Raw genomic sequence first — 25,401 nt, forward strand, 5'->3', positions numbered from 1 at the left:
GGCTCGATGTTGTTGTCAAAGCGTGCATAAAATGCGCTATGTTCGTCTGGTAGAGGCAGATGCCCGCTGCCACATGCATCGGAGCCTGTGTAATATTATTCCTATATTGTCCTTTTGCTCATTTGATTACACTGTGGAGGTTATAGCAGGCCTTTTTGTACTTATTCCTGTCTTCGAGCGTAGCATCAGGGTTGTCTACGATAGCTTTGTGTGTGGTAGCCCTGTTCTGAAGTTTGGCGCCAACCACTTGGTGTCATCAAGGCCAGAAGAACCTTTGTATAAAATTAGCGTTTCCATTAGTATTGAACAGGAACATGAAGTCTATCAAATGTGTACTGTAACAACTGTGTAGCCCAGGGTTTCCCAAACTCAGTCCTCAGGACCCCAGTGGACGTTTTGGTTTTTACCCTCGCACGACAGATTCAGAACATTGGTCTTCACCAAGTTTACTGGACGCGCTGCTTAATTCTAACTCATCAACCACTTCTGCCAGCTTCCCTCCAAGGCAGACTTCCTCTCAGGGTGTAACGCAACGAAAAGACTCCGCTGCCGGCAACAACAAAAAAACACTCCACCCACGAACATGCAGGCGGGTAAATCTACACACGTACACCCTGTAGCCGCCATAAGGCCTTCTGCATCTGCGGTGGAAGGTGGGCAAGCTACAGAAGTGTTTGTCCCACTGTGAGACATCCTGAATATCGGTCTTCTCACGAAAACCCCTGTAGCGGCCGAACTGTTTGGCCTACAAATGAATATGACCACTCGATGGAAAGATGACTCTCATGAACACGATGGTATTAGTTTTGCTCTACCACAAGTGTCACGGGAGGTAACCCTGAAGGTAACCCATACAAATTAATGGAAGTACGGAGGTAGTTTTGTCCCAACAAAAATAAGGGGTTAAATATGTGTAGAAATATATATATATATATTTCCTGAGCTTTCTTATATATCCTAGATATAGGTGTCATGGTCGTTGCTGGAAGAAGACCAAGGTGCAGCGTGGTGAGGGTACATTTTCCTTTTATTTGGAATGTCTCCAACAAAACAAGAAACAAACTGCACAACCGTGAAGCTTACAGGGCTAAGTGCCACAAACAAAGTTAACTACCCACAAAGACAGGTGGGAAAAAGGGCTGCCTCAGTATGGTTCCCAATCAGAGACAATGATAGACAGCTGTCCCTGATTGAGAACCACACCCGGCCAAAACAAAGAAATACAAAACATAGAAAATAGAACATAGAATGCCCACCCCACATCACACCCTGACCTGAACCAAATAGAGAAATAAAACGGCTATCTAACGTCAGGGCGTGACAATAGGACAGACACTTTGAAACCTAATTCCTTGTGAGATGTTTTTTTGCCATTTACAAATTCGTTAGTCAATGCCTTTCTATGAGCTATAAATAATTGCTTTTGATACCTAAAGGAGTCCTAAAATTCCAAATAAAATCCATGGTATGACGATCTTTAAAACAATTCCATATGTTAGCTTAGTAGAACCCTGCTCTCCGAATGACATTTAGAGGTTAAGGTTAGGTCTATGGTTTGGGGAAGGCTTAAAACAAAATTATGAAAAATGTATGTTTGTGAATTTCACTGGACCATTGAAGTTAGAAGAGATTTGTCTTATTTACTGTAGGTTTAGCTCTAATGCTTCATATTTACTGAATCTCTCCAAATGGTCCTTTATTGAACTACAGAATGAAGAAAACAAGTCAATTATGGCTCCAAGTGCAACAAGATATCAAACTGAATCTCAACAGTACACTTCCAGGAAAGGATGCACAGTCATCTCATAACCGGTCTGGTTGCACTGATAAACATAGATTTGGACACGGAGCCCACTTACACTAACAAACAGTACGTGTACAGCCCATAAAAATGTATCACTTTTATAAACAAGGACATAGGATTTCGAAACACGTAACTCAGAACTTTATTTTCAAAGGGATCTAAGATTTCTTTGCAGTGATATTGACAGGGACTCTTCATGTTCATATCAGTTTGATTGGACAGCTCACAGAATGTTGCACGTCTTATGATAATAACAAGGAACAGACAACCACTCGTAAGAACCTAATTCCTGAGCCGACATAACTATAAGTGATAGTTTACCGATTTCAGGAATTGTTGGCACAATGCTAATGTTGCTAAGAGTTAGTGGTTAGTTTATCAAAACCAAAGTGTGGATTGCAATCATTCTTTGTCCATAGACAAATCATACACGGTTTAACAGATGTTATAGCGGGTGCAGCAAAATGCTTATCTTACTAGCTCCCAACAATGCAGTAAAATGTCAAACACGTACACAAAAAATACAACAACAAAAAATGTATCAAGAAATGTTGGAACGAATACCAAATTGCACTGTAACAGTAATCCAAATGCAATCTATACGTATATACACCGGATGAATTTACACAAGATATATACAGTTGAAGTCAGAAGTTTGCATACACTTAGGTTAGAGTCATTAAAACTTGTTTTTCAACCACTCCACAAATTTCTTGTTAACAAACTATAGTTTTGGCAAATTGGTTAGGACATCTAGTCTGTGCATGACACAAGTCATTTTTCCAACAATTGTTTATAGACAGATTATTTAACTTATAACTCACTGTATCACAATTCCAGTGGGTCAGAAGTTTACATACACTAGGTTGACTGACTGTGCCTTTAAACAGCTTGGAAAAATCCAAAGAATGTCATGGCTTTACAAGCTTCTGATTGACATAATTTGAGTCAATTGGAGGTGTAACTGTGGATGTATTTCAAGGCCTACCTTCAAACTCAGTGCTTGTGAGGACCTTGTGAAAATGCTGGAGGAAACAGGTACAAAAGTATCTATATCCACAGTAAAACGAGTCCCCTATCGCCCTAACCTGAAAAGCCGCTCAGCAAAGAAGAAGCCACTGCTCCAAAATCGCCATAAAAAAGCCAGACTACGGTTTGCAACTGCACATGGGGACAAAGATTGTACTTTTTAGAGAAAGGTACTCTGGTCTGATGAAACACACATAGAACTGTTTGGCCATAATGACCATCGTTATGTTTGGAGGAAAAGGGGGGATGCTTGCAAGCCGAAGAACACCATCCCAACCATGAAGCATGGGGGTGGCAGCATCATGTTGTGGGGGTGCTTTGCTGCAGGAGGGACTGGTGCACTTCACAAAAATAGATGGCATCATTAGCAAAGGAAATTATGTGGATATATTGAAGCAACATCTCAAGACATCAGTCAGGAAGTTAAAGCTTGGTCGCAAATGGGTCTTCCAAATGGACAATGACCCCAAGCATACTTCCAACGTTGTGGAAAAATGGCTTAAGGACAACAAAGTCAAGGTACTGGAGTGGCCAACACAAAGCCCTGACCCCAATTCCATAAAAAAATTGTGGGCAGAACTGAAAAAGTGTGTGCGAGCAAGGAGGCCTACAAACCTGATTCAGTTACACCAGCTCTGTCAGGAGGAATGGGCCAAAATTCACCCAACTTATTGTGGGAAACTTGTGGAAGGCTACCTGAAACGTTTGACCCAAGTTAAACAATTGAAAGGGAATGCTAACAAAAACTAATTGATTGTATGTAAACTTCTGACCCACTGGGAATGTGATGAAATAAATAAAAGCTGAAATAAATAATTCTCTCTACTATTATTCTGACATTTCACATTCTTAAAATAAAGTGTTGATCCTAACTAACCCAAGACAGGGAATTTTTACTAGGTTTAAATGTCAGGAATTGTGAAAAACTGAGTTTAAATGTAGTTGGCTAAGGTGCATGTAAACTTCCGACTTCAACTGTATATCCTACCAACGGGACATTAAAAACTGTAATATTTTATGTTTCACAGAGTCGTGGCTTGAACAACGACATGAATGACATACAGGTGGCGGGTTATACACTGTATCAGCAGGATAGAACAGCAGCCTCTGGTAAGACAAGGGGTGACGGTCTATGTATATACTGTATGTAAACAAGATCTGGTGCATGATATCTAACAAAGTCTCAAGGTTTTGCTCGCCCGAGGTAGAGGGTGATGATAAGCTGTAGACCACACTATTTACCAAGAGAGTTTTCATCTATATTCTTCGTAGCTGTCTATTTACCACCACAAACCGATGCAGGCACTAAGACCGCACTCAATGAGCTGTATACGGCCATAAGCAAAAGAAGGAAGGAAAACGCTCATCCAGAGGCGGTGCTCCTAGTGGCCGGGGACATTAATGCAGGGAAACTTAAATCCTTTTTACCTAATTTCTACCAGCATGTTAAATGTGCAAACAGAGGGGAAAAAACTCTAGACCACCTTTACTCCTCACACATACAAAGACACGTACAAAGCTCTCACTCGCCCTCCATTTGGCAAATCTGACCATAATTCTTTCCTCCTGATTCCTGCTTACAAGCAACAACTAATGCAGGAAGCACCAGTGACTCAGTCAATAAAAAAGTGGTCAGATGAAGCAGATGCTAAGCTACAGGACTGTTTTGCTAGCAGACTGGAATATGTTCCGGGATTCTTCCGATGGCATTGAGGAGTACACCACATCAGTCACTTGCTTCACCAATAAGTGCATAAATGATGTCATCCCCACAGTGACTGTAAGTACATGATTGGCTGAGAGAAATTGATGATAAAATGATTGTGGGGAGTGCCTTGTTAGATTTCAGTGCAGCTTTTGACAAAACTGAAATGTTATGACTTTACACCCCCTGCTATAATGTGGATGAAGAGTTACTTGTCTAACAGAACACAGAGGTTGTTCTTTAATGGAAGCCTCTTAAATTAATCCAGTTAGAATCAGGAATTCCCCAGGGTAGCTGTTTAGGCCCCTTGCTTTTTTCAATTTTTACTAACGACATGCCTCTGACTTTGAGTAAAGCCAGAGTGTCTATGTATGCGGATGACTCAACACTATACACCTCATTTGCACTCACTGTATATAGACTTTTTGTTTTCTTTTGTTCTACTGTATTATTGACTATGTTTTGTTTATTCCATGTGTAACTCTGTGTTGTTGTATGTGTCGAATTGCTATGCTTTATCTTGGCCAGGTCACAGTTGCAAATGAGAACTTGTTCTCAACTAGCCTACCTGGTTAAATAAAGGTGAAAAAAATTGAAAAAAAAGAGTCAATACAGGACTAAGATCAAATCGTACTACACCGGCTCCGACACTCATCGGATGTGGCAGGGCTTGCCATCTATTACAGACTTAAAAGAGAAGCACAGACGTGAGGTTCCCAGTGGCACGAGCCTACCAGACAAGCTAAATTACTTCTATGCTCGCTTCGAGGCAAGTAACATTAAAACATGCACGAGAGCGTCATCTGTTCCGGACGACTGTGTGATCTCGCTCTCCATAGCCGATGTGAGTAAGACCTTTAAACAGGTCAACGTTCACAAGGACGCATGGCCAGACAAATTACCAGGATGTGTATTCTGAGCATGCACTGACCAACTGGCAAGTGTTTTCACTGACATTTTCCTACTCTCCCTGTGTGAGTCTGTAATACTAACATGTTTCAAGCAGACCACTGTGGTCCCTGTGCCCAAGAACACTAAGGTAACCTGCCTTAATGACTACCAACCCGTAGCACTCACGTCTGCAGCCGTGAAGTGCTTTGAAATGCCTGTCATGGCCCACATCAGCACCATTATCCGAGAAACCCTAGACCCACTTCAATTTGCATACCGCCCCAACAGATTCACAGATGATGCAGTCTCTATTGCACTCCACACTGCCCTTTCCCACCTGGACAAAAGGAACACCTATGTAAGAATGCTATTCATTGACTACAGCTCAGCATTCAACACCATAGTGCCCTCAAAACTCATCAATAATCTAAGGACCCTGGGACTAAACACCTCCCTCTGCAACTGGATCCTGGACTTCCTGACGGGCTGCCTCCAGGTGGTAAGGGTAGGTAACAACACATCCACCATGCTGATCCTCAACACAGGGCCCCTCAGGGGTGCGTGCTCAGTCCCCTCCTGTAAGTCCCTGTTTACTTATGACTGCACGGCCAGGCACGACCCCAACACCATCATTAAGTTTCCTGATCACCGACAACGATGAGGCAGCCTATAGGGTGGAGGTCAGAGACCTGGCCGTGTGGAGCAAGGACAACAACATCTCCCTCAACGCGATACAGACAAAAGCAGATGATTGTGGACTACAGGAAAAGGAGGACCGAGCACGCCCCCATTCTCATTGACAGGGATGTAGTAGAGCAAGTTTCTTGGTGTCCACATCACCAACAAACTATCATGGTCCAAGCACACTAAGACAGTCGTGAAGAGGGCACGGCAAAACCTATTCCCCCTCAGGATACTGAAAAGATTTGGCATGGGTCCTCATATCCTCAAAGTTCTATAGCTGCACCATCAAGAGCATCCTGACTGGTTGCATCACTGCCTGGTATGGCAACTGTTCAACATCCAACCGCAAGGCACTAGAGAGGGTAGTGCATACGGCCCAGTACATCACTGGGGCAAAGCTTCCTGCCATCCAGGACCTCTATACCAGGTAGTGTCAGAGGTAGGCCCTAAAAACGATCAAAGACACCAGCCACTCTAGTCATAGACTGTTCACTCCGCTACCGCACGGCAAGCGGTATCGGAGTGCCAAGTCTAGGTCCAAAAGACTTCTCAACAGCTTCTACCCCCAAGCCATAAGACTTGAATAGCTAATCATATGGCTACCCAGACTTTTTGCATTGCCCCCCACCCCTTTTATGCTGCTGCTACTCTCTGGTTATTATCTATGCATAGTCACTTTAACTCTACCTACATGTACATATTACCTCAATTACCTCGACTAACCGGTGACCCTGCACATTGACTCTGTACCTGAACCCAATGTTCTGTAAATTGAGCGATGTGTGTTGTCATTTGTGTAAAAGGGGTGCTATTTTGTCTCAAAATGTTAATTAGAATTCTTTGGGAAAACATCCATTCCTGTTGCTTTTTTTTCCACGTGAATGTTTTAAAAGTATCTAAAAATGTATTTTTGGGTGTTCTCTTTTTTTATTTATTATTTTGAATCTGCTGATAGTTGCTTCAGGGTTGTTGAGTCTTATATGATTTATTTTTGTTTTCAAAGAAGCTTTTAAAATGGTAATTTATCGCTTTGTTGTTTCTGACCCCTCTCCTTTCAACTCACCACCCACCTGCGGATCCAACTTCCCTAATCACCCTTCTGCTCCCTTCCCTAGCTATTTAAGCAGTTTGTTTCCCTTCAGTGTAAATGGCAATGGCATGGGGTGGCCCAATTCCTTTTATTTTCCTTTTGATGTGTGTAGTGTAACCCATAATTTCCCACAGGAATGTTTTTGAATGCTTCCGAGTTGAGAATATTAGCAGCATCCAAAGACCCCTGATTTACTGGGGGGTTGTTGAGTTGAAGTTTCTGTGGTGGTAGCTTCACTGTCTATCCTCATTCAAATTGCACTGAATGACGAGGTGCCGCCAGAGGGGTGCAGCTAGTGTTGTTTACTCATTCTCTACATTTGGAGACCAGATGACTCTGGGGTACCACTACACATTATCATCTATGTCTGTGGTTTATTGGACAAAGACATCCCATGAAGTGCTGCTTGCTGTGTTTCCATTGAACCTTCCATGCAGAGCACTCTAGTATAGCTAATGCAATGTGACAGCACAGAGGTTGTTTGAACAACTGGAGGGGAATACCAGAGCTTGTGGTCAACAAAATCCACAGGATCACGACATAGTCAGGTCCCATTTATCAGTAAGCCTATACCACATCATAGAGATATGATATCTAATCCACAGCATATTCATTTGATCAGACAGCAATGCTTATACGCTGAAGACGGTGTACCTTACTATGTAAGGAATAAAACAAGTCATGAAAAACACTGTTTTTAATAAGTTTGTCTATACTTCTAATGTGTTCATCCTGTGAAATGTCTTAGGGGCAAATCACCTGATATTCACAGGTTGGTTGGTCTCCTTTCTGTAACGTGCTTGAACATGTCCAACATATATTTCACCCTCTAGCTGCCATTAGAGTCCATTTGACATGTTGTCCATTTGACATGTTTCAGAACATTATTTCATACAATAACCTTTGAATTGAGATTAAAATGGAATTAATGACTGTAATGGAAAAAATTTAAGATGACTAAAGTTAATATTTAGTTTAGGCAGTGGTTCCCAAACTGTGGGGTAAGTGTTCTTATTTTTGTTGATAGTGTTTGATGCCAGAGAAGTTACTTAAGGTCCAGGTACAAGGAGTTTATTAGTTTATGGCTACTGTTGGATGTACTTTGACTGCTGTGATTGCTTTACTACTGTTTTATAACTCTGTACACAGCTGATGTTTATAACTCTGTAGCAGATGAAGGTCACCTATTTGTGTTTCCTGCAAGCCTCTTATAACTTTGCTTCCTCTGCTCACAAAGAACACAAAATCAGCTGATATCCAGACTAGAAGAGTGTCATTAAACATTATTCGGGAGAGGTCGAAATGTACACAATAGTTACCCAGAGGAAAATGGGTGAGGCTCATGATATATCTATTTCAGTCAGGGGGAGGGTTTAGTACTTTTGAAATGTAATCCAGGCGAGGGTCATGTCATTTGTAATCAATGAAATGTCATATTGCTCAGGGTTTGAGAATTCATTTATTGTGTGCCCGATGTGTGTCCCTGATTCTCTGCTAGGCACACAATATCAAGAGTGCCGAGTGTGGTCTCAATAAAATGATCCATAGCCTATACCAGCCTTTCTCAAACGAGCCGGTCTGTCTGCAGCATATTTGTTTTGTGTCACACCCTGATCTGTATCACCTGCCTTTGTGCTTGTCTCCACCCCCTTCTAGGTGTGGCCCATCTTCCCCATTATCCCCAGTGTATTTATACCTGTGTTCTCTGTTTGTCTGTTGCCAGTTCGTTTTGTTTCGTGAAACCTACCAGTGTTTGTCCCCTTGCGCCTGTCTGTTCTTGTTCCTGTTTTCTAGTCTTTCCCGGTTTTGACCTTTCTGCCTGCCCTGACCCTGAGCCTGCCTGCCGCTCTATATCTTGCCATACCTCTCTGGATTATTGACCCCTGCCTGCCCTGACCCTGAGACTGCCTGCCGTTCTGGACCTGTTGTACCCTTTCTTTATTACTGACCTCTGCCTGCCCTTGACCTGTCGTTTGCCTGCCCCTGTATTAGAAATACACTTGTGTTACTTCGACACTGTTTGCATCTGTGTCATACCTGAAACCTGAGAGTCTTCAATACGATCAGTTTTTTTTCATGGTCTGCTGCATATTTGACTGGAATACTGTATATACTTGACTCAGATAAATACTTGCCATGGGCCTACTTGTTCAATGCACTGAACTATGCATGCGGCAGTAAAGAAATTGTATTACCATGTCTAAGTATAGTTACTGTACACCAAACCAGCCTGTTCTCATAGACTAGACGTGACATAGGAATTGTAAATCCAGGACACTCAAATTAGTATGGTATGTTACATTTGGTATGGTTACATAAGACAGATGGCTTCTTAGGACAAAAACAAAAGTAGGGTGGTTAGTCGGGGTGGATGGGTGGGCGCATAACGCGACCATCTAGCAACCTAAATGTTGTGAGTTTGAATCTCATCAAGGGCAACTTTAGCATTTTAGATAATTAGCAAATGTTCAACTACTTACTACTTTTTAGCTACTTTGCATCTACTTAGCATGTTAGCTAACCCTTCTCCTAACCCTAACCTTAACCCTTTTAGCTAACCCTTCCCCTATCCCTAACCCTGTTAGCTAACCCTTGCCCTAGCTCTAACCCTTTAACTCAACCCTTAAACTTAACCCTAACCCCTAACCCTAACACCTAGCCTATCTAATGTTAGCCAGCTAATTAACATTAGCCACCTAGCTAGAATTTGTAAGTTTAGCCAATTTGTAACATATTGTACAATTTGAGAAATTGGAACATAGCAAATGTTTTGCAAATTTGTAACATATAATAGAAATGATAATTTGTAACATATTATATGGACATTCACAAATGAATGCTACCATACGAAACATAATGGCATGTCTTGGATTTATATACAGACTTTTGTACAGAATAACACAAAATGCTTTGAGACCAAGTTAATCAAACACACACACACAAGATAGCCCTTCTATACAACCTGCAAGCTCTCTTTCTTTCTGCCTGGATTTGTTTAAAATAACAGCTGCCTGCCAAAACCGGTCTGTGTGATATGTAAGACCAGCCAAACAAAAATGTTGCACAATAATTTCACAGACAAGGAAAGTTTACTGAAAGATTCATACTTTCTCATAACATTTCCAAATGCCAAGCTCCTTTAACCATAGTTTAAAAGTCGGCCCTCAGTCGTCGATGCTTGCCCTAGAGGTTTAAGGCCCAACTGCTGCTACAAAGATCAGTGAAATCCTACTTTCCAATGACACTGTTACACAGAATCCAGGATATAGCAGATTATATTGAATCACATGAAGGTTTTAGACAGAGCCCGCACATCAAATTAGTTTGCAATTAAAACAGATGAGATTGACTGACATTTGAAATCGCAAATGCCTCTATCCACTCACTGGTCTTTCCAGGCGCCCATCTTTTTCTTGAAATCGATACAAACGGTCCCACCGTAATCCATGTTCCTCTCCTTCCAGTTCTCTGCTGCCAATGACTGGAACGAACTACAAAAATCTCTGAAACTGGAAACACTTATCTCCCTCACTAGCTTTAAGCACCAACTGTCAGAAGCAGCTCACATATTACTGCACCTGTACATAGCCCACCTATAATTTAGCCCAAACAACTACCTCTTTCCCTACTGTAGTTATTTATTTTGCTCCTTTGCACCCCATTATTTCTATTTCTACTTTGCACATTCTTCCACTGCAAATCTACCATTCCAGGGTTTTACTTACTATATTGTATTTACTTTGCCACCATGGCCTTTTTTTGCCTTTACCTCCCTTATCTCACCTCATTTGCTCAATAGACTTGTTTATACTGTATTATTGACTGTATGTTTGTTTTACTCCATGTGTAACTCTGTGTCGTTGTATGTGTCGAACTGCTTTGCTTTATCTTGGCCAGGTCGCAATTGTAAATGAGAATTTGTTCTCAACTTGCCTACCTGGTTAAATACAGGTGAAATAAATAAATAAAATAAAAATGTAGGCCTACTCGTTCAGAACACGGAACACCTGCAGTCCCGAGGCAACTCTTTGCGTCAAAGAAATGAATCATCTATAGTGCCTTTGGAGAGCATTCAGACCTCTTGACTTTTCCCACATGTTGTTACGTTACAGCCTTATTCTAAAATGTATAACATCGTTTTTTCCCTCATCAAACTACACACAATACCGCACAATGACAAAGCAAAAACAGGTTTTTAGATTTTTTTTTGTAAATTGATTGAAAATAAAAAACTGAATAAGTATTCAGACCATTTACTCAGTACTTTGTTGAAGCACCTTTGGGTGAGATTAGAGCCTTGAGTAATTCTTATGTGTGATGCTAAAAACTTGGCACACCTGTATTTGGGGAGTTTCTCCCATCTTGCAGAGTTGCTGAACAGCCAGAATGAGGACAACCGCATCTCATTAAAACGAGCGCGCAGGCCTTGGTCACAGGACAGCTCCAATCCTTAAGAACCGGTGACAAACTGTGAGTCTCTTCAGTGCTGGTGAACGGATTACGCATCCACTGCTTTCCCAGGCGTGGATCATCCACTGCTTTCCCAGGCGTGGGTCATCCACTGCTTTCCCAGGCGTGGGTCAGATTGTGGCTAGAAGTAAATCCTCAAATTTGAGTAGTTTTGCTCCGATGTTACCCCATCAATTTACGCATGTGATCCATATCTAAATCACCCACGACCGCCAGAGTTGAGAGTATAGCGGGAACACATTGCAAATGCCTCTATCCACTCACTCCGTGTCTCCAGGCGCCCAGTTCGTTCTTGAAATCGATACAACGGTCCCACCGTAATCCATGTCCCGTTATGTACTCGTTCAGAACACGGAATATCCCACAGCATTTCAAAGCATTCGTATGGACATGATTATAAAGCGATCTATAACAACGTTTTAGTCCGATTTAGTCCGACATTTCAACAGGATACTAAACAAAATACTAACTTTAAATCAGTCAGGAGCAAGCCAGGTCGCCTTAGAAGGAACGAACATATATTATTTGGGATATATTATTATTTCAAAGCTACAGCCTGCCATTTAAGAAATCAATTGTAAAGCATTTGTGACATGCTACAGGCAGGCAATGAGCGCTCAGCATTTCAACAACAGCATGCCTATACATGTCATATTTAAACGGTATAAAATTACATTTAACTTTGAATTACATTGTAATGAAACTAAAAATGCCTTATTAGGCTATTCAGTCATTATACTGTGTCTTTGAATTCACTTATAGAAAACAGAGGTTTGGCCAGTCTTTGGTTTGAGGATCATGTGGTGAGCTATGTATGTTAATTTGGCCTAGCAAATGTTCTTATAGTCCAATCCCCAAATCACAGTCAACACAAATCATTTTTGTAACATCAATATCATGGAATAAAATATAATAAATTAGAAAATTATAGGTTCCCAAATGAAAAAAAATACATGTGCATACCTGATATGTGACTGCTGTGTTAAACAATTATTGGCTTTTTGTCTAAATCATTGATGATTAGATATTTCATTTGTAACTGGTTTTGTTGAGCTCAATTATTACAGTTGATCGATATCTTTAACACTTCTCCAAACTTAGACTATCTTTCTTATCTTTTTCTTTTTTTTTTTTTTTTTTTACAGTGGCCTGTATATAAATCAAAACTCCTCAGGTGCTGCAGCATGCGCTCATTCTTTGGCATGCTCTGTTGCGGTATTATAAATATGATCCTCACCCCCAGTCATGTAAAATTACGTAGATTGGAATGAAATGCGTTTGTAAAATGCTTTTAAAAAATTTTTATCGGAACGCAAATAAAATGATTCACGCAGTGCTTTACTATAATGGATATATTTTCACCCTTGTCTGCGGTGGTCTGCGAATCCACAACCTTCTGAGTACTTTGCCTTATAATTGTATTTTTTTTCAAGCGTTCAGGGAGATCCGATTTTCTCCAGGTAGCCCTCATTATAAATAACGTACAGTCCCTTATTATTAATCTGTGACCCATCATCACTGGGAAAGTCACCCAAGCTAAACATAACCAGATTCATTTTTAGATAGAATGATTTGTTTTTGTGATTTGAAAGTGAGGGGGATCGAGAGGATTTTGTTTTCAGTGTCAAGGGGCATCCGTTGGAGCGTCCTTTGGTCTTGGTCATATTTCCACCCAGTGAGCAGTATGAGGAGACACCTCCCCCATGTGGCAAATGTGACAAATTGCATGATGACACAGAAACAAAACCCATCTTCCGACGTCGTACAGTTCCCATAATTCATAGAGGCAACATGGCTGACACCAGAGAAAAGGGACTTCAAGATTACAGGAAAAGATTACTTGAACATAAAGAGATTGACGGACGTTTAAAAGAGTGTAAGTAATGCATTACCGTGTCTTTGTCAATATATCGGAATAATGCTCGTAAAATTGGTTATCTAACTAAAATGAGCAACAACCAGTTAGATAAGCGGTTGTTGGCTACTTGTAACTCGCTTTGTCATGCAGTGCCAGTAGACTCGTCCATAGAAATGAATGGTCTTCACAACCGGCTAACGCGTTAGCAAAATGCTAGCTACAAAAACAGCTGTAACTAGCCGTATATTGAAATGTATTTGCTGTACTAAGCCATAGCAAAACAGTTTAACCAGCTAACGTTATTTGCCAAGACCGATAGCTAACAATATTAGTTCGAGGTTAGCTTGAAGTCATGGAAGAACAATAACAGACACAATCAGCTAACGTTAACTTACTAACTGTAGCTAGCTAACGTTAGCTACACATCTTGATTCCATTCGTATCCTCTGTCTGACTATGTTTTCAGTGAGGGAACAGCTCAAGGAACAGACAAAACAATATGAAAAATCTGAAAATGACCTGAAAGCCTTACAAAGTGTTGGTCAGGTAAGATGGTGTATTCACACATGATTATTGACCGGCAATATAGTGTACACAAATGTGTCTTAATGAATGGATTTGAACTGCGAATTATTTTCATACTTTATGTAGATTGTGGGTGAAGTGCTCAAACAGCTGACGGAGGAGAAATGTAAGTTGTATCTAATATCACTGCAATTTATATTGCCTATTTATATGCCTAGCTACATCCTTAAACGTTACATATTATGGTGCGTTCGTAAATTCACTCTGGTTAGCTACTCCGATTTCAAAGCACTAGTCAGTGTGTGCCAGAGAGCAGAATAACTGATGAGCAGAGTAACACCCATTGAATATAACCTGTGTCGGCCAAAACAATTCATAAAATTGTTGCCAGCAGCACAGTTAGTCACCAATGCTTTAGACAACATGAAAACATCCTAAGCACCTCTGCTAAGGTGACTAAAATGGTAAGAGTGAGGTGTTCTCTCATTTGTGTCTGGAAGTAGCTAGCAAGTTAGCCAACTTTAGCCAGTTGACTACAGTTGTGAGATCAGAACTCTCGGGTCAACCCTACTCCTCAGCCAGAGTGTACAGTGTGCGCTCTGAATGTACAAACGCCCAGAGCTCACTCTGCCACTCCAGAGTGCATTGAAGAACACACAATGCCATGGGTGCGTTCGTAAATTCACTCTGGAGTGCCTCAGTTTACTTTGAGCATTTGTAAATTCAGAGTGTTGTCAGATTGTCCGTTTGCTCTCAGAGCGTCCAGAGCGCACACTGGACACTCTGACGGAGGAGTAGGGTTGATCCGAGAGTTCTGATCTCACAACCGCAGTCAAGCACCCAAGCTAGCTTGCTAGCTACTTCCAGACACATGAGAGAACACCTCACTCTGACCATTTTACTTGCCCTAGCAGAGCTGGTTAGGTTGTTTTCATGTTATCCAGAGCGTTGATGACTAACTGGGCTGCTGGCAACAATTTAATTACGCTTTTCTGCTAACGTTTACTGACACTGGCCATATTCAATGAGTGTTCCTAAATTCAGCAGTTATTCTACGCTCTGGCACACTCAGACGAGAGTGCTCTGAAATCGGAGTAGATAGCCAGAGGGAATTTACAAACACACCCCATGTTATGTTCATTATTTACTTCTCTTCACAGTCATTGTCAAGGCAACCAATGGACCCCGCTATGTTGTTGGCTGCCGCAGACAAGTAGGTCTTAAAACATGATGTTACCAACGTTTCATCAGTGATTATTTACTTAATGTGTCATCTCTCCATGATTGTAATTGAGCTCATCTCTCTGTCAATTTCACACAGCTGGATAAATCACAGCTCAAACCAGGCACTAGAGTGGCCCTGGACATGACCACCCTCACCATTATGAGGTAGGCACTAGGGATTCCATATGTGACAGAGATGAAAATCTCTGTTAGAAACGTAGAATGGTGGCATCGATTAGCAACGACTAGGATGGGTTGCTAATATGACTAGGATTGTGCCTTTGGCTTCTGGACAACGAAAGAAAGTTGATATGAAAAGCAATACAACAGGAGAGAGATGCTGCTTAATGGCATGAGGAAGTCTTTATAAAACAATTGCCTCTGTTTCTATGGTTGAATAATGGTTAGGCTACATTGAAGCAAAGTAAGATATGCCTCATTATTTGAAGTAAAGTAAAATGTTCCGTTTCAAACAATTATACTGCCACAAGTAATAGCTCTTTAATCGTGGCCATCAAAACAGTTTAACACGTGATTGCATTTAGAATTGTTATTTGTTGCGCAATGACTGGGCTTGCAAAAACACATTTCACTCCAGTACCAGCTTTTTGAGGAGCTGCTCTCGCATTGTCTGACAGGTGGTAGGCTATTCCGCTCCTCAAACCAGGCTCTGTATGCTGTGTGTGATTTTAACAAGATGCATGATGACTAACAAAAATACACGCAGCAATTTCATTCCACTAAATTATGCAAATGAACCTATAGACCGATAAGCATGAACACATCCATAATTGGTACTGCACCCACACGCAATAGGGTTGCAATATATGGGCAAAACATTTTAATTGCGATTTTAAAAAATGAAAAATATTGACCATTTATATTTTGCGATATAGATCAAAACACTTGGGTGAACTGTTGGAACTATTGAAATAGAATGATTTATATTAAGAGGCGAAGTGGACAGCAGCATTGTGTTGACTGCATTTGATCTAACAGAACAGCATGCAAACTTATAGTGAATCTAACGTTGAGGAGGAGGAACTGTGCTGCTTGAGTGACAGGGCTTGGTGTGTGTGGGAAGCAGCCACAAGCGATGAGAGGGAGAGAGACGACAAACTGAGTAAACCGTAACTGACGTTACACGCGGCTTATTGGCGTTCCAAAATATTGCATGCGATATGGATCTCTTGCGATATGGATATTGCACAAATCAATTTAGAAATTTCAATTTGAATTTGATCAATTGTGCAGCCCTAATACAGACACGCACCCATTGAGAAAATGTCAATACAGTCTACTGACACAAAATGGTCAAAGTATAAGGTATGTCAGGCCTAAATGTTTTCCCTGATGGTAGATAACATGTACACTCACACACCCTACAGGTATCTGCCCAGAGAAGTCGACCCCCTGGTGTACAACATGTCCCATGAAGACCCTGGCAGTATCTCCTACTCAGAGATCGGTGGCTTGGCCGAGCAGATCCGTGAACTGAGAGAGGTACACGTCACATCCTACAGTACAGTTAGTACTGCTTCCCTGAAGCAGGCAGGTGTTCTATATGACACTCCCCTATGTTCCCTGTCAGGTGATTGAGCTGCCCCTGACCAACCCTGAGCTTTTCCTGAGGGTGGGGATTATCCCTCCAAAGGGCTGCCTGCTCTACGGACCTCCAGGTGAGTCACTAGCAGGATTTTGATGTAGACTTTAAATTGTTCCTTGATTCCTCATGTCCTGGATTCCTGGACCTACATCTCAAAACACATTGGATCAAAAGATCTGAGGTCCCTCCCCTCAGACCTTCTCCTCCAATGCGTCTTGAGAAGGAGGTCTAGGAATAAAGGATGCGGCGAACCAAGGAAAGACTTGAGATTCACCCTGAGGTTATGTCACTGAGTCCTGAGGGTTTATTCATCAATTTCCTTTATGCACTTTTCATTAGGCACGGGAAAGACCCTTCTGGCAAGAGCTGTAGCCAGTCAGATGGACTGTAACTTCCTCAAGGTGAGTAATAGGCTACACTTTGTTTTCCTCCACTGGCCCTTCGGGCTGTATTCACTATTCTTTGAACAACATGGCTGACGCTTAGCATGTCCTGTCTTCTTTGCACCGGTTGTGGCAGGTTGTGTCCAGCTCCATTGTGGATAAGTACATTGGAGAGAGCGCCAGGCTCATCAGGGAGATGTTCAACTATGCCAGGGACCACCAGCCCTGCATCATCTTCATGGACGAGATCGACGCCATCGGTGAGCATCCTCACCTGTAGCCTGGTCCCAGATCAGTTTGAGCTGTAAAGCCAATTGCTGTAGTCATTGTCAACCAAAGGAGTTGGCTATACAGCAAAACCAGATCTGGGACCAGGCTAAGCATCCTGAGCCCTGATGCCATATCTATTCCTTCTCCCTTTGCTTAGCATTGCGTGCAGTGTCTGGGAATGTTGAATGTGTTGTAAGTGAAATACTCTTTTCTCTACAAGGTGGCCGAAGGTTCTCAGAGGGCACGTCAGCTGACAGAGAGATCCAGAGGACCCTGATGGAGGTAAAATGGGCGGCCATAACTCTTAGATATATGTTACATAGAATGGATAATGTTCAACAGATGTTGCTTTCTATGAGAATGATGGTTCTGTAAAATACATTTATTTGGTGAAAGACCGTTCTGTGGCTTGGTCAGTACAGTATATCTATATTCCCATGTTGAAAATGGGAATAGAACTCGGTGACGTGTAGTTTGCAGCCAGCTTGACTGGCATTTCAATACGTACTGAAGGGTCTTACTGAAAGATGTCTAAAGTTATCCGGATCCACGGCAGATAATCCTCTCTATGAGTTGGCTCCTCGCCGACTTATCTTTTGTGTGTTTGTGCGCCGCACAGCTGCTGAACCAAATGGACGGCTTTGACACCCTGCACAGAGTCAAGATGATCATGGCCACCAACCGGCCTGACACCCTGGATCCTGCACTGCTGCGTCCCGGCAGACTGGACCGCAAGATCCGTACGTTCTTCCTCCTCTCATCATCATCCCGCAACCTTCATACTTAATCCTCTTAATGTAATATAATGATATATGCCATTTAGCAGACACTTCTATCCTAAGCGACTTAGTTATGTGTGTATACATTCTTTGATGGTCCCGGGAATCGAACCCACAAACCTGATGTTTCAAGTGCCATTGCTCTACCAACTGAGCCATGCAGGACCTTATCTCCTTTGGGAGATAGGGCCACAATGATCTCCTTCCATTTCTTTCTCAATCATAACCAAGTAGAAAGGAATGTCTATGGTATGAAACAATGAGTGACACATGGTTATTTCTACTGTTCCAACAGACATTGAGCTGCCCAATGAACAGGCCCGCTTGGACATCCTGAAGATCCACTCTGGCCCCATCACCAAACATGGAGAAATAGGTGTGTGTGTGTGTGTGTACTCACTCACTACATTTGGGTGTAATCATGTTTTCGATTTTGTTAAACTGCTTCTTGTAACAGGTGTTGTCGCTTTGTATTTTTAGATTACGAAGCGATCGTGAAGCTTTCAGATGGCTTCAACGGAGCCGATTTGAGAAACGTGTGCACTGAAGCAGGTAACTGACCCACATTATGGGCGGCTTTCCCGGCTAAAAATAAAGCCTAGTCCTGGACTGAAAAGCCATTTTAACGAAGATTCTCCATTGAGTATGCTTTTTAGTTTACAGTTGTGGCCAAAAGTTTTGAGAATGACACGCATGAATTTCCACAAAGTTTGCTGCTTCAGTGTCTTTAGATATTTTTTAGTCAGATGTTACTATGGAATACTGAAGTATAACTACAAGTATTTCATGTGTCAAAGGCTTTTATTGACAATTACATGAAGTTGATGAAAAGAGTCGATATTTGCAGTGTTGACCCTTCTTTTTCAAGACCTGTGCAATCCGCCCTGGCATGCTGTCAATTAACTTTGGGCCACATCCCGACTGATGGCAGCCCATTCTTGCATAATCAATGCTTGGAGTTTGTCAGCATTTGTGGGGTTTTGTTTGTCCACCTGCCTCTTGAGGATTGACCACAAGTTCTCAATGGGATTAAGGACTGGGGAGTTTCCTGGCCATGGACCCAAAATATTGATGTTTTGTTCCCCAAGCCACGTAGTTATCACGTTTGCCTTATGGCAAGGTTCTCCATCATGCTGGAAAAGGCATTGTTCGTCACCAAACTGTTCCTGGTTGGTTGGGAGAAGTTGCTCTCAGAGGATGTGTTGGTACCATTCTTTATTCATGGCTGTGTTCTTAGGAGAAGTTGTGAGTGAGCCCACTCCCTTGGCTGAGAAGCAACCCCACACATGAATGGTCTCAGGATGCTTTACTGTTGGCATGACACAGGACTGATGGTAGTGCTTGCCTTGTCTTCTCCTGACAAGCTTTTTTCCTGATATATCCCCCAAATAATCGGAAAGAGGATTCATCAGAGAAAATGACTTAACCCCAGTCCTCAGCAGTCCAATCCCTGTACCTTTTGCAGAATATCAGTCTCTCCCTGATGTTTTTCCTGGAGAGAAGTGGCTTCTTTGCTGCCCTTTTTGACACCAGGCCATCCTCCAAAAGTCTTTGCCTCACTGTGCATGCAGATGCACTCACCTGCCTGCTGCCATTCCTGAGCAAGCTCTGTACTGGTGGTGCCCCGATCCCGCAGCTGAATCAACTTTAGGAAACAGTCCTGGCGCTTGCTGGAGTTCTCTCCTTGAAGTTCTTGATGATCCGATAAATGGTGGATTTAGATGCAATCTTACTGGCAGCAATATCCTTGCCTGTGAAGCCCTTTTTGTGCAAAGCAATGATGATGGCACATGTTTCCTTGCAGGTAACCATGGTTGACAGAGGAAGAACAATGATTCCAAACACCACCCTCCTTTTGAAGCTTCCAGTCTGTTATTCAAACTCAATCAGCATGACAGAGTGATCTCCAGCCTTGTCTTCGTCAACACTCACACCTGTGTTAATAAGATAACCACTGACATGGCAGGGCTGTTTTGGGGGATTCAGTTCATTTGCATGGCAAATAGGGACTTTGCAATTGATCTGTTCATTCCTCATAACATTCTGGAGTATATGCAAATTGCCATCATACAAACTGAGGCAGCAGACTTTTGGCCACGACTCTACAACTAGTCTTAATCTGTGTCCGGGAAACCTATCTGAACATAGCTGTTATTGTCCTGAACCCAACCTGCTGTTCATGCTCTAAGTCTCGTTCCTTTCCATCTTCCAGGTATGTTTGCGATCCGTACCGATCACGAGTACGTCACTCAAGAGGATTTCATGAAGGCGGTTCGCAAGGTTGCCGACTCAAAGAAGCTTGAATCCAAACTGGACTACAAGCCCATATAAATGCCTATATCAGTATTCCTATATGTGAAAATGGAAAGTAGATGAGAAAGAGAGGCTGGGATGGGGTTTGCTTTTGCGGTTTAACTTTTTGTGTGATGCAGAAAAGCTTCTTGGGGGTGGTGTCTGTTCTAATTAGTGTACCATTTATATACAGAGTTGCCAAGAAGTGACCTCAAAACAGTTATAGATATTGGAAATGGATACATTAATGTCTCTGTCTCCAGTCCATAGTGTGAAATTTATGCCCACTGGCCCAGTATTTTGGGTTATATTAACAAAACAAATATTCTTGCCATTGGAGCATCTGTATCTGTAAAATCAAAGGAATATGTCACATTAAAACATTGATATTTCACACTGATTGTCCTATTTTTTTTGCTGCCTTTTAAACCTTGGGGAAGCTGTGATGCCAGGTTTGATTTCTTTGTGATTTTCATAAAGATGCAATTCATAACTTTGTCCACGATTTAAGGGTCAAAAGAAAAAACACCTCACTGTATGGTATATTGACAAAAACAATACATTCTCTATACATTGCACATAAAAAATATTAGGTTTTCCATATCTACATTTACAAATAGTACAAGTAGTTTGCACCTCAATAAACTCAATGTGATAATGTGGTTTATATGCTCACAGCCATAAAACAGTTGGAAATGTTCAATAAAACACCTCAATGTGAAACCATATCATCCATTCTGTAAACACTTTGATTCTGAGCTACTCCAATGAGTAACATTACTACGTTCATATAAATACTGGTAATATTGACCTGCTACATTACAGTTCATTCTTCCTCTACCTCCTCCATATGGGTCTGCTGGAACAGGGCAAAGGACTCTAATACGAAAGCTCTGCATATGGGGCAGTGTTGGAAGCGATGGACACAGCCGTCACACACACAGGCGTGCCTGCAGGGCAGCAGGACGCGGTTAACAGGTGCATTCTGACACACCACACAGTCTTTGCCTTTTCCCTCCTCTGACCAATCCTCTTCATCTTCCATTCCTGGCATCTCCTTTCCGGGTTCTCTTTTCTGTGTTTCTGGTGGTGCCTCTGTGCTACGGTCGGGGTCAGTCGCATCCGACAACCCCTTGCTCTCGGCTGACATAAATAGTGGCTGGAGCAGATAACATTAAATTTGTAAGGATGTTAACTGCCAGCATCAGACTTGCTCTTAACAGTGAATACTCTGTTCTAATAACTACAATAGCACATCACGTAGGAAGAAATGTATTGGCACATTGGCCTGCATTCTAAACGGCACGCTAGTATGGATATTAGAACACAACCAAAAATCTGAAAAAAGTAATGATAGGCTACTGTAATCTCACTGAGCCCTTGTCCATTACCTTGAACAAGACATTCCTGCTACGTCAATGAGACTGGAGAAATAAATGATGAATTAACAAAAGATAAAGCCGTACCTTCAACTCATACATGTTCCCTTGTGCCGTGAGGAGATATTGAAACAGGATCCGTGCCGACAGGCTGTATTTGTCATCTGGAACGTGAACCACTGTGACGCTGGCGACCTGAGCGAGAGGAACAATGAGGGATAATGAGTGTCACATCCCAGGACTACGCCCATGCCAAGATGGTAACTTTAAACCTAACGAGCACACCTTATATCAGGGTGTGGATTGCATCATTACCCCTAGGATAATACACACTGAAGTGATTGGACTTCCGGGACATAGATTGGTCCTGGACATAAAAACCCTTTCAGTGGGAATTCGCCGTTGATCATGTTCTAGGACTAGGTTTAATTTGTGTCCACGAAACTGGCCCCATGTGATGATGTTCCAAGTGTTACCAAGACTGTCACACTAACAATGTTGTAAGTGTCCCTTGCTTCAGATTTGGCCAGTGTGAGGACAGCCACTATGGGGTAGCGTTCCCGTGGCAAAAGCCCGAAATCAGTGATCCCCAGATCGGCTGGCATCTTGGTATAATGCTCCTCTTTGTCCTCTCCACTGATACTGAGCCTTTGGTTAAGGGGTAAAATACATGCAGGATGAAACTGAACTGAAAGACATGTAATTTTAGCCTTGCATGCACTCCATCCGTCTATCCTCAACCTTAGTGCCACAACTAAATATCATGATGATGAAATATGACATATCATACATCAATGAAGCATGCATTAATGTGCAATATTTCATAAAAGACAAACATGAGTAAATAATATCTTCTAGAACCTGAATATCGGAAATCAAATGTTATTTGTCACAAGCCTTTCCCAACGATGCAGAGTAAAACAATTCACTTTAAAAAGTAACACAAGAGGAATAAAATACATAAGAATTAAGCTATATACAGGGAGTACCAGTACCAGATCAATGTGCAGGAAGGAGTATGAGGTATTTGAGTTAGACACTGTATGTACATAGAGGCAGAGTAAAGTGACTAGACAACAGGAAAGATAATACTAAGAGTAAAAATGAAGAACACATCATAAGACCATCCCATATACAAAACATGTACTTATACTAACAACAACGATACCGATTATACGATTATCGCCTGTGAGGATACTGGAAGCTTTGGCAGTGATGGTACTGGAAGTGCAGAGCTTCCTGGAACAGATGTGGCGTGGCGAGCTTACTGGGGCCGTGTTGGTGCGACTGTAGCGCCCCCTGTAGGGCATGGACACCACAACCCCAGTAACAACTAGCACACAAGGCTCCAGGCAGCATGGAAGCAGGGACACACCCTCTGGAAAGAGGAAAACAATGAATGATTCAAAGTGGCAGTCAGATGGGCGTTGAGGAAATTGGCATGGATGCAGTACTAGTTGTATATTTCCCTGGTTAACCACTCAATACGAAAATGTGGTATATTTAAGCAATAAGGCCCGAGGAGGTGTGGTATATGGCCAATATACCACAGCTAAAAGCTGTTCTAAAGTATGACACAATGTGGAGTGCCTGGACGCAGCCCTTAGCTGTGGTATATTGGCCATATATCCCAAACCCCTGAGGTGCCTTATTGCTATTATAAACTGGTTACCAACTTAATTAGAGCAGGAAAAACAAATGTTTTGTCATACCCATGGTATACAGTCTGATATACCATGGCTGTCAGCCAATCAGCATTCAGGGCCACACAGTTTATACAATCTAGATTCACGCATCATTCATGGTGGCACACCTATAACAGTGTGGGCAAAGGCCTAATACAACACACTATGCTATACAGGTCATTTATTCAAAATCACCATTGAAATAGCTTTTAGGCCCTGGAGGCTTAATCTGGGTCCCGGAAACTGGCTCTATGTGTGGTTTGTTGCATAATAACTGTCTTTGCATGCTCTCTCACCAGTCACAGAGGCCACCCCAGAGGAACCCATCTCTAGGGCAAAGGGGTTGGTCACCTGAACCATCCTCTTCTCTGGGACAGGCACGACTGACTCAGTCTCATCAGAGCTGCGGAGAATCACTGGGACATCGAAACCAAACCTATGGGAGATATGGTGGAACATAGGACAGAAAATCTGAATATTTCATTATGTTGTGTGTATAAGAGATCAGACAAGATAAGTGAAGTAGCCTAAAGTATAACAACTTGATATTGCGTGCACACCAAATTGATAAACGTTTATTAAAAAAAATCTGCTTTTAAAGAAAGCTCTCTAATAGCCTACCTTGTGATGTAAAGAAATACATGTAGAACATTGTAAATGGCTATTTAAAAAACAAACACGTTATAATAAAACTAGTAGACAACTGTGCAGAACAGTCCATGTTTCAGTAAATACAATACCAGGTACTGTATTTTTTTCTGAGGCAATGACACTTTGATTAACTTTCCCGAATGCCAGGTTTATCCAAGGTCCATGCTATCCAGGGTCCTTGGGACGTCCCAACTCTGACTTTACCCCATTGCAGTTGACTTTTAAAATGGTTAAGGTTAGATAAGGGTTAAGGTTAGGTAATGGTTATAGTTAGGGTAAGAACCGTTCCAAGGTTCCCGGATAGCACTAATGCTACAAAGTTTCATTTTACTTGTTGTGTGTATGTACTGACAAGCATGTGTAACTGATAGATACACACACCCCCACAACATGTGAATATTTTTAAATGTATGTACATTGCAAAGTATTTTGTCTGTAATGTATTTTTCGTTATGGGTCGCAGCCTAATAAGACTAGCTATTGCCATTGCCGTCGGCTAATGGGGATCCTAATAAATAAACAATTAAACATTTTCGTGCGTGCCTAACATTGCAACATTTATCACTCTGTATGCTGTCACGTGATGTGTCAACGTAGCATTGCCGTGATGTCAAATGACCATCGCCGTTTGCAATATTTATTACAGCAAATAACAGTCTCCTGTGATTTACTGAACAAAATATAAACAGGGCCGATTGCTTAATGTAAGTACAGATAGCTGGCAACTTTATTTGTAGGCTAAAATAATCATTCCATTCAATAATAACAGCCTAATGTTGTTGTTGTCATTACAAGGCAATTTGACAGGAACCTACCAGCCGAGGACCATGGCGGCGGTAACAACGAAACATAACGATATGACAGTAATGTAAAATAATGGAGAATATTCATACAACGTAATTAGAAACACCGCTGCCATTTTTTAAATCTTGGCTAAAGATAAATAAACCAATTTATGATTAAACCCGTGGAGAAAACAATATTCGTATACTTCAAAGCAGTTTACTTCCGTCTTTCAACTACGGTGGCCAGTGCACCATCTGCCCCTCATGCGCAATCTTTTCGCGCATTTGGGA

The 25,401-nt window shown here is 41.8% G+C and overlaps 2 protein-coding genes across 2 annotated transcripts; one reads left to right on the forward strand and one right to left on the reverse strand.

Moving 5' to 3' along the window:
- The first annotated feature begins 13,439 nt into the window (after positions 1-13,439).
- psmc6 (proteasome 26S subunit, ATPase 6) lies at positions 13,440-21,004 on the forward strand. Its single transcript, XM_029631696.2, has 14 exons — positions 13,440-13,549; positions 13,998-14,077; positions 14,183-14,222; positions 15,217-15,269; positions 15,378-15,445; positions 16,669-16,783; positions 16,872-16,959; positions 17,226-17,287; positions 17,406-17,529; positions 17,760-17,821; positions 18,159-18,279; positions 18,614-18,694; positions 18,799-18,870; positions 20,531-21,004. Exons 1-14 carry the CDS (start codon positions 13,465-13,467, stop codon positions 20,647-20,649), a joined length of 1,170 nt encoding a protein of 389 aa, XP_029487556.1. The 5' UTR covers positions 13,440-13,464; the 3' UTR covers positions 20,650-21,004.
- On the reverse strand, positions 20,751-25,244 carry cgrrf1 (cell growth regulator with ring finger domain 1). The gene is given in 7 exon segments (XM_029631697.2): positions 20,751-21,769; positions 22,077-22,184; positions 22,484-22,631; positions 23,188-23,323; positions 23,326-23,367; positions 23,971-24,110; positions 25,141-25,244. Coding segments are annotated over 7 exon segments (1,011 nt in total). The 3' UTR covers positions 20,751-21,436.
- Between the last annotated feature and the right edge of the window lie 157 nt (positions 25,245-25,401).

The sequence above is a fragment of the Oncorhynchus nerka genome, linkage group LG24 (assembly GCF_034236695.1).
Source record: "Oncorhynchus nerka isolate Pitt River linkage group LG24, Oner_Uvic_2.0, whole genome shotgun sequence".
In the NCBI taxonomy this organism is placed as follows: Eukaryota; Metazoa; Chordata; class Actinopteri; order Salmoniformes; family Salmonidae; genus Oncorhynchus; species Oncorhynchus nerka.

Excerpts from the sequence above, each read along its gene's own strand:
- psmc6 (XM_029631696.2), top strand. The coding sequence starts at position 13,465 with ATGGCTGACACCAGAGAAAAGGGACTTCAAGATTACAGGAAAAGATTA. Across the intron at positions 17,530-17,759 it reads GGACGAGATCGACGCCATCG|GTGGCCGAAGGTTCTCAGAG; the intron begins GTGAGCATCCTC and ends TTTCTCTACAAG. Across the intron at positions 18,695-18,798 it reads CACCAAACATGGAGAAATAG|ATTACGAAGCGATCGTGAAG; the intron begins GTGTGTGTGTGT and ends TTGTATTTTTAG.